The sequence below is a fragment of the Brachionichthys hirsutus genome, chromosome 8 (assembly GCF_040956055.1).
Source record: "Brachionichthys hirsutus isolate HB-005 chromosome 8, CSIRO-AGI_Bhir_v1, whole genome shotgun sequence".
Taxonomy (NCBI): domain Eukaryota; kingdom Metazoa; phylum Chordata; class Actinopteri; order Lophiiformes; family Brachionichthyidae; genus Brachionichthys; species Brachionichthys hirsutus.
Genome location: NC_090904.1, coordinates 4,534,427 through 4,543,787, shown reverse-complemented (window position 1 = coordinate 4,543,787; position 9,361 = coordinate 4,534,427). Strand labels below are relative to the sequence as shown.

Below are 9,361 nucleotides of genomic sequence, written 5' to 3'. Positions count from 1 at the left end.
TTTTGCTTTTTTGTCAAAGAGCCCTTGAGCAAAAAAGATCATTAAGATACTTGATGCAGAAGTTAATTTATATGATCTTTGCAACACTGTGGGAAACTCACATTCTTTCAGTGCAGACAATATTTATTCCTTCATTCATTAATTTTCTTAACCGCTTACTCCAAAATCCAGGTCACGGTATCTACTGAAGCATATCCCATCAATCCACCGGCAAGAGGCGGGGCACACCCCGGACAAGCCGCCAGCTCTTCAAAGGGCCACATAGAGACAGGCAATCATTCACACACACACACACACACCTATGGACAATTTAGTGGAACTAATTCACCTACATTGCATGTTTCTGGTGGAGGGAGGAAGCCGGAGAACCCGGAGAGAACCCACGCAGACACGGGGAGAACATGCAAACTCCTGACAGGCAGGCCCCAAGTTGGATTTGAACCTTCTTGCTGTGAGGCAACAGCGCCACCACTGCGCCACCGTGTTGCCCACAGGCAATATTAAACATATAAATATATTATATTACTGAATACTTTTTGCACTTTCAGCTTTTTGATATCTTCAAATATGTGATTTATCGCTATACCAAAATGACTGCAAGATAAAACAATGTAGGTTTACAGTACAATGGTCAGTGCGAACCATCTGTGTGACCATCTGTTCATCTTATGCGCTGGATTTTATCCAGCGCATATCTTATAAACTAACCCGCACACACGATAAGCAGCTGTGCTATACACCCCCCCCCCCACGACTCTTCCTTGGAAAATTTATTTTTATTTATTTCAGTCTCAGGAACGTTGCTGTTTCTCTGTAACATGATGCATTTCTACTTATTTTTGCTTTATTTAACATTGGATATCCAGCAATGTGAATTTAGCACTTGCCAAAACGATATATGGCGCAGCTCTATACTCCCGACAGATAAGATTAACCATGAAGGAATCACACTGCAGAACATGCATTAATCCCTACACCTGGATTAATTTAGATTCATCAAAATATGAAGACAAGCAGCCGCACCACTAATTAACTGGGAATGCAGGACATCGGAGTCGAATGGACCAGGTGGGATTTGATCTACAAACTGATAACAGTAGATGTCAAAAACACATTTGTGCTAAAGAGGAGGCTTCTAGCTCCACACAAGCACAATAAATCCTGTTTGTGTTCAGGAGTGTAGAACAGCAGAAACGCTTCATCCAGATCTATTTCATTTAGCTTTCGTTCTCATGCACATTCTCGTGTTTTGATTATTTTTTAAATGTTGTGTATTCACTGAAGGCAAGTTGTCTGTGCCGCTGCTTGAATCTACATAGTGCTGCATGAACAGACTGCGAGCTGGAGTGACCGGGCCGCCTGCCAGACAGGCACCAGGGCACACAAGTTATAAACATGTTCCATAAGCTGTCAGAAACACTTTGACAGCTTATGGCTGCTGCTTCTCCTCCTCTGTCACAAACTCTGCCTTCTTCTGGCTCCTCGCTCGTCTTCCTCTCTCCTCCAGTCTAATTGCTCATATTTAACAGCTGAGCTTCTGAATCCTGAGGAGCAAGGAGGAGGAGGAGGAGGTGTCGGGCGCTAAATAAATACAAACGTGCATCTCTGGTGGAAAGAGAGTGGCACGGTGTTTAAAATAATAAGATGCAGCTGTTGATAGTAGCGACTGTCTCCAGGTTCGCTCCCCCACGCACGGCCCCCGGTGGCAGCAGAGGAGGAGCCGTGATGAAGGCAGACAGCTGACAGGTGCGCCGGGATGATGCTGCCATCAGGTGCAGCTGCTCGACTTAACATGGAGACGGGAGACGAGACAGAAGGGGGGGGATGGCCACAAAAACAACCATATATATATACAAGGAAAAGAGGTGGAAGGGAGCACCTTGAAACTTCTGTTAAGAAAAGCACCGGATTCCTTTGAGCCCCGTGTGCAGGTGCCTTTATTTCCATCTCCATCTTCATCTCCATCTCCATCTTCATCTTCATCTTCATCTTCATCTCCATCTCCACGCTGAAGGGCTAAGAAGTTGACTGCGCGGGTCAGGAGGTGGGAGACGGAGGAAGGAGACAGAGGAAGGAGACGGAGGAAGGAGACGGAGGTTGGAGACGGAGGAAGGAGACGGAGGAAGGAGACGGAGGTGGGGGACGGAGGTGGGGGAGGTACCGTAATACGGTGAGATAATGAGCGGGTGCGTGACGCGGCGTGGGAGTGGAAACAGGCAGCTTGTCAGGAAGTGTTTGAGTATATGCATAAGGTGCGTGTTGGTGAGAGTGCGCTGCGCCATATGGAGAACGCACTGCGTGCATCAGCACTTTGCAGCAATAACGCATTCACTATGTGCTGCTGTGACAGCAGAGACATCATAAGAAGGTGCAGCCCCCCCCCAGGGAGATGCTGCACGAGGCAGAGATCTGACCCCCCCTCCTTGAACCCTCTTCATGCTGGGGAGGCGACCCCTCATCAGACTGGAGGCCAAAGCAATTGAAGTGTCGCGCTTGTGGCTCGACTCGGTTCCGGACCGAGCAGAAAGGTGACGGGGGGGGGGGGGGGGGGTGTATCCGAGGAGCTCTGCCCCCCCCCCCCAAACACACACACAGGAAGCTACAGCGCGGAGATACGCAAATTCACATGCAGCCGCATTTAGGAAGCGGAGCCCGACAGAGTCGCCCGGAGCGCTGGCACCAATTTGTTCCTCGCCATGGGGGCCATGCGGGGGATGGAGAGGAGATGGAGCTCCCTGTCCTCATCATGGGTAATGAGGCCCAGGCAGCTCCTTCTCCTCTGTGTGTGCGTGCGTGCGTGCGCGTCATTGGCTTGTGTCACAGTGCTGTCAAGGCTCCTATTCCTGAATAAAGCAAGTGTTGATGTCGAGCACAGACCACCGTGCACGCTTAGCTCTCCCGACTGAATTATTTACTTGGCCAAGAAGCACGCACGCACACACGCACGCACACACACAGAGGCGATGGGGTCTTGTTCAGGGACTCCACGCCCGCTTCGGACCGCATCCCGCCGGTTCAACACGGAGCAGCTTCCTGACGACGCTTAATTCAAGTCGTGTTTGATTCGGGCGCGTGCGTCCATTGAGTGATTAACCATGTTACGATGCGCGTGCGTGCGCCTCTGAGGTGTTGCGCTCCGAGTCATTCCACAAAGTGCGTTTGCGACTTCATTAGTGTTTGGCAGGAACCGAGGGGGTGACCGCGAACACGAGAAGTTTGACGTGCGTGAGATGAACAACAACGCTGCGTCTCTCGTGACGCGCTTTGTGGCTCCGCAGCGCCTCCGTGTGGCGGAGGAGGAGAAGCGCTTATTGGTCCGCCGTGTCTTCGTGAGGGCTTTCAGGATAATTAATGGTTCACTTCTCCAGGCATTTAGCTTCTATGTGTTTACTTTGCATTTCTACGTGAGAGGGAAAAGGAAAACATGCTCGGAGGTCAGTGTGTTCCTCCTGAATAAGGAAAAGGCTTTCACGTAACTGAAGATCTGAAATTCAATCTAGTTATTAAACTAGTTCCTCTGCAGTGAGCATAATGGATTCAGTCAGACTTGATCTATAGCTCTGTTTTTGGTCGCTAATGCCGCTGCAGCTGAAAACGTCAATCAAAAATAATTAAGTTGCCGGATGATAAACCGGCCATGACAAAGAATATACGATAAATAACGATAGCAATACATTTTTAAACCATCTTTTCAAAAAATACATTAATAAATATCTCTACTTACAATGTCAAAGTAGTAATTATAGTCATTCAAGTAAAGAAAAGGGGTTCAAAGTGAAGAAACTGACTGACAATGTGACAAAAAAAAAAGACCAAACACAAAAGGGACGAAGGCATTTTAATAGTTAAATAGGATTCATTCAATTAGAAAACCCCCCCATAAACAAACAAGTCTTCATTCAATGCTCACCCTGAACTGCAATCAGCTTCGATCAGATTAATGGCTCATCTGAGATTATTGCTCTGGCAGTGGGATTGACAAATTACAGCAGGGCTGAGAAGGCAGAAGAGAACGAATGGAGAGGAGCAGCTGAGGAGAGAAACGACGCAGCGAAGGAAACAATGGCAGAAAATAGTGCAGAACTCTGAGCGAAGCAGGGAGGAAGAGGAGATCGAGCGAGCGGAGGAACTATTCTGCTGATTCACCGGAACACGGCCGAGTCAGCTCAGAGTGACGAGAGCTCGACTTCCTCCAGAGGACCCTTCACAGCATTTAAACAGAGCTGCCCGTCGACAGCTTCGGACTGAACCCGGAATCCCTGATGACGCTTCTGATTGTAAATACATGCGTGTGGCTTCTCAGCCTTTAAAGCCGCTTTTTGAAATGAACACATCTTCAGGCAAGATTTCAAAAGCACTCTCACGTCAGGCATTTTTAAATACCACAACAACAATTCTTCAAAGTTTCTGTTACGTCTGGTACCAATAGGAAAATCATTCGGCTGAATTCACAGCCACAAAGCAAAGACGAGGCGCTTCTAGATGGAATCAGGTGTGCAGGTTTTATTCCTTGACAGTCAGGGACGTGCGTTGCGTCATCAGGGTGGTGGCGTGGGCGGTTTAAAGAGGCCAGTCTTTCTGAAGTAGCGTACGATGAGCGGCACCGACACCAGAGTGATGCTGATGCGGAGCGGAGCAAAGAGCTTGTGAATGGCGTACGCCAAGACGAACGTGCTCGTCCCCGCCGCCAACTTGGACCGAATGACTGCCTCACTAAAGCCAAGTTTACAAAGCACAGCAGCAATATCGATCCCACTGTAGACAGACGACAGAGCAAACCCATTAAAAGAGCATTAAAGTCACATATTGGGCTACAACCCACAATCGGTGCTCTTATGTTTGTTCTACATTCGCCACACGCTGATGTTTCTGGATCAGCGTTCCTCTGTGGTTCCCTGTGTAATTCAAAAATACTGACTCGAGCAAGAAAAAAAATAAATAAAAAAACATTTAGATAATAAAATAAAATAAAAATAAGCTACAACAAAATATTCAGAAACCCCCCCCCAAAAGATTACAGCCTCGGTCCAAAAGATCCTAAGCAATTAACAAACAACAAAAATTGACTTTTCAGAGGCTTCAGAGCCTAAAATATAAATCAGATAAATATTAAAATCTTCATGATGAAAAAACAGCTTTTTTTATATTAGGATAACGTCTTATTCGGAGATGTTCCATCCTTATGGAATAAGTGAACAAGTCTGTTCCTCGTTCGGAGCCTGAACTGCACATCTCCTCAATGTCCACCAGAGGGGGGGCTAAGTTCAATGGGCGATGTTGTACAGCAGGGTTTTTTTCTAATCCATTTAAACTGATTTAAACTGATAACCACTGATCAGCATTACACCGCCAGCATCGAGGCACATAAATCAGTGCTGGTTTAAACAAGCTGCATTTTTGTCTGCCTGCGAGCGACGACTGGGATCGAATCAAATACTTTTCATTTGAGCTTTTGGAATCGTGGTTATTTAAAAATGTGTGAACATGACCAAGTAGCTGTGTCAGTAAATACCAACATTTCTCTGCAACATTTACACTCAGTTAACTTTAGACAGCTAAATATAAAGATCGTCCCCTGATGAGTGTTTCCATGGACATGCCTTGCTCCGAGGCCACAACGATCAATAGATAGATAGATCGATAGATATTTTATTCTCTGACATTCCGGTCCCTGGTGTGTGAATTAAACAAACCAAACGATGCGCTAACGTTTTGCTATCGGCTACCATCAGTAGATTTAGGGCTCGTGTCTAATACATTCCGGTCGTATGTTTTTGCTGGCTCGTTCATATATAATGGGGCTTCCCATTGGCTCCCACATTAAACAGCACTATTTGATTCATTTGTTGGATCCAGCTCACATTTCTGTGAGTTCCTGCACAAGATCTGTAAATTCTGTTCATGCATGTTATTTATTAAAACTCTTGCATGCCATCTATGTTGTTGTAAATGGCACTGTGGCACTTTTACCGTTTAAAGGGTGATTAAATCATTGATTATATGCACGATTAATTAAAAAAGCAACTGGCAAAATATCATCCCATCCTGAATAAACGTTGAACAAACATGTGACTATAGGATTACCTGGATACGAGGAGGTAGAACATTCCCAGGGACATGAGGGAGGTGCAGATGTGGAAGGAAACCCCCACCGCTCCGTACTCCTTGAAGACTTTCTTCAGCTGCTGGCTCTTGCTGGGCTTTCCTCCGTCTGGCTCCGGCTCCACCGCAGCAGGAGTCGAGGCCGGCTCCAGACGCTGCTCTTCCTGGACAACAGGGAGCAGAATCGGAGCAGGAGGTGAGAGATTCTATATCAAAGCGGAGGATGGGTTGAGAAGCAGATTCCTTCAGGAGGTGAAGATAGAAGCCGAAAGACACATGAACAGAAAAGAGCAAGAGGATGGGAGACGGAGGTGGGGGACGATAGAGTCCAAAGTTTCAGAAACTCTGAACTCTATTATTACCCAACATCCTTTTAACGCCAGTCTTGTGTCGGTATAACGTAAAAACTACACCAAAGCAAAATCAAAGAGGTGACCGAGTCACTTCTCTTGTCTCGGGACTCATCGAAGGTTCATTCAATGGTAATTAGCGTTAAAATCCTGTCGTAACCAGAACACCTTTACTAATGTCACACACACACATTTTAGAGCAGAGGCCAAAAAGCATCCAGTGTGGTTCGGATAATTCGCTTCACAGACACAAACATCGCTCTGGGGTTCAACCTCTAGACACAACAGTCTCCAGATCGGAAGCGAGTGAAGCAGGAACCTGAGCGAGGAAGGAAGGCTGGAGTGTGTGAAATGAGTTAATCCTCCGAATAATGCATCAAACACAACGTTTTACCGCGGCAGAACCGAACAAGACCTACTGGAGTGTTTGAAAAGATCAAAACAGGCAGTAGGGGTAGTTGTTGTTGTTGTTGTTTAATAACACTTATAGAATTTACAATGTGACAAAATAAAAATAAAATAAACTGAAAGACTGAATTAGCTCACGAAACCCGTGCAAGTTTTAAAATAACTGATGAAAACATCACTTTTATGGATCGCTTCCATGTTAACTAGAGGTTCATTACAATTAGTATGAAATTAGTTCTGCTTTATTGCCCCCCCCCCCCCCCCCCCCTTATTATTAGTGCTATTAAATTCAAATAGGAGAATAAAAACAACAACACCACAGCTAAAGATATTGTTTCCAGTTTCCTGCAACGGAGACAGAAACCACAGGAAGTGCCTCAGGCAACGTTTCACCCGGAACAACAGAGCAGACGGCAACGTCTTTTGCTGCTAAACTATCAAGACAATTTCAGCAGGACCGAGGACAAAACGCAGGTCGATGCAAAGTGTGTGTCAGCATATTTCCCCTGGACACGTGGATTATTACAGCCGGTCTCCCCCCAGATCCGGCTTGACTCCTTTAAATGTGCAACTTCTACAGGATTAAGCAAAAGTCTGCAGGGTTTGGTCTTCTATTGTTATCTGTGAAACAAAAAAATGTGGCATATTAAAGGGAAAAGATAAGACGGAGAAATAGGAGGGTGCGGGGGGGGGGCAGCATGTCAACTGGGAGATTAACAGGCATCAGATAAATCAACTGAAGACGTCTTCACGTCGAGGAGATGCTGAAAGGTTTGTAAGAAATAGAAGGAGAGTCCGTGCACGTTATTATCAGGGTTAAATCGTGCTTCAGACGGTCTTCTCCTCAGGGCCTCAGACATTTCTGACATTCAATCAGCAGAAGAAGAAAATAAAAGTCTTCACCAAGTCTTGCTAAATTTGAGCCCAAGCCTCCAGGATGAAGCCAAAGTCTGAGAGACCGGCCCGCTGACATTGGACAATAGAGGGCAGGGCGGGCGGGCGAGGGAGTCAGGCCTCGGGTTCAGAGTCTGAGAGTAACAGCAGGCGGCAGTGTGGGAGGATCCTGTGAGAGAGAGGCCAAAGGCAGTTGTGTCAGGGAGGGTGCCGGGGAGGGGGGGGGGACAGTGCTGCTGCTGTGTCTGATAATAGCCGCTCCGAGGACAGGAAAGCCGTGGAGCTGGGAAGCCGACACAAAGACACTCACGGGGACAGAGAGGGGGGGACCTGTCAGGAGCTCAAGACAAATGTGCTAAAAAGAAAAGTGAGAGTGAAGAAAACACTCATCCTGCAAAGCGGATCCGACAAGGAGGACGAGGAAAACGGAGGCTGGAGTCTGTTAAAGGCCAACGAGGCCTTGGGTAATCTGGTAATCTGACTCCGGTAATCTGACTCTGGTAATCTGACTCTGGTAATCTGACTCTGCCGTGTTTATAAACGCTTCTTATTGTGTAATTACCTAAAATAACGAACGAGCCACGGAGCAGCGAACAGAAAGGTAAACTCGAGTTCTGGAGCCTCGCATGATCAGATCATTGGTCTGCTGCCCTCTGACGTCACTGGTGTTGACTCAACGCAAACAGAGCAGACGCTGCACACGCGCGTAAAGCACGCGTCCGTGGGGCTTCGGTGGCTGTCACGCCGACAGGCCCTGACGCACACGCACAGTCCGTGGGTTGGATGGATCGTGGACTCGAGGTCCACGTTAACTGGCCACGCATCTGCAGAGTTCACGTTACGTTCACGTTACGTTCACGTTACGTTCACGTTACGTTACGTCACGTTACGTTACCCCTTTGCCGGCCTCGCACGTCTGCTGCTCGTCCGCGTCATTCTTCTTCGTGGTCTGCGTGATTCCGGTGGAGAGGCATCGGCTGGAGGTTCCACGGCCACCTGACAACAACGCACGACCCACCGGCTGTCCTCTGGCCCGGGACGCGCGGACGCGCGGCTCTTTGGTGATATCCAACCCGCCGCGTTGGGACAGATCAGCAGACGCAGCTTCCACCCGGCGGAAGCGCGCCCAGTCCGGGAACGCAAAACCCGCCTCCGGTCCGTGGGTCTCCGGACGCACGCGCGTTGGCCCGGACGCGCAGAAACACCGACGTCCCTGAAACGCGTGCTCCTTGCGTAACGTCAGAGAGACGTCCCTCCGCCTGGCTGCGTTCACGTGCACGAGAAACGAGCCAGTCGACTTGCTGGCGTGATCCAGAAGCGCTGCGGAGCGTCTCCACGCACGACACAAGTGCATCGTCAGCAGCGGGACGGCCGCGTCGCCTCCGCGGGAACAGAACGCGGTTCCTCCTGCGCCTCTCGGGCTTTGTTCGGGACCGATTATCACTGACAGCCAATGAGAGGCGACGCGCAAACGCAGATCCGTCAGCGAAAGGGCGGGAGGGGGGGGGGGGGGGGGGGCGCATTTAAAGGCGTAAACGTGTTAAATCCTGCTATTGAATTACATCATAAACCCTGTACGTGACGTCACCGAGCCTGGACTGTGACTT

The 9,361-nt window shown here is 48.3% G+C and overlaps 1 protein-coding gene across 1 annotated transcript; it reads right to left on the bottom strand.

The window, feature by feature from the left end:
* Nucleotides 1-3,821: 3,821 nt before the first annotated feature.
* Nucleotides 3,822-9,193, bottom strand: fam210b (family with sequence similarity 210 member B). Its single transcript, XM_068742773.1, has 3 exons — nt 8,650-9,193; nt 6,085-6,266; nt 3,822-4,755 (listed from the first exon to the last, which is right to left on the bottom strand). Exons 1-3 carry the CDS (start codon nt 9,106-9,108, stop codon nt 4,539-4,541), a joined length of 858 nt encoding a protein of 285 aa, XP_068598874.1. The 5' UTR covers nt 9,109-9,193; the 3' UTR covers nt 3,822-4,538.
* Between the last annotated feature and the right edge of the window lie 168 nt (nt 9,194-9,361).

Coding starts and splice junctions, on each gene's coding strand:
- fam210b (XM_068742773.1), bottom strand. CDS start 9,108: ATGCACTTGTGTCGTGCGTGGAGACGCTCCGCAGCGCTTCTGGATCAC. Junction 6,267..8,649: donor CGTGCGAGGCCGGCAAAGGG/GTAACGTAACGT, acceptor CCTGTTGTCCAG/GAAGAGCAGCGTCTGGAGCC. Junction 4,756..6,084: donor TTCTACCTCCTCGTATCCAG/GTAATCCTATAG, acceptor GTCTGTCTACAG/TGGGATCGATATTGCTGCTG.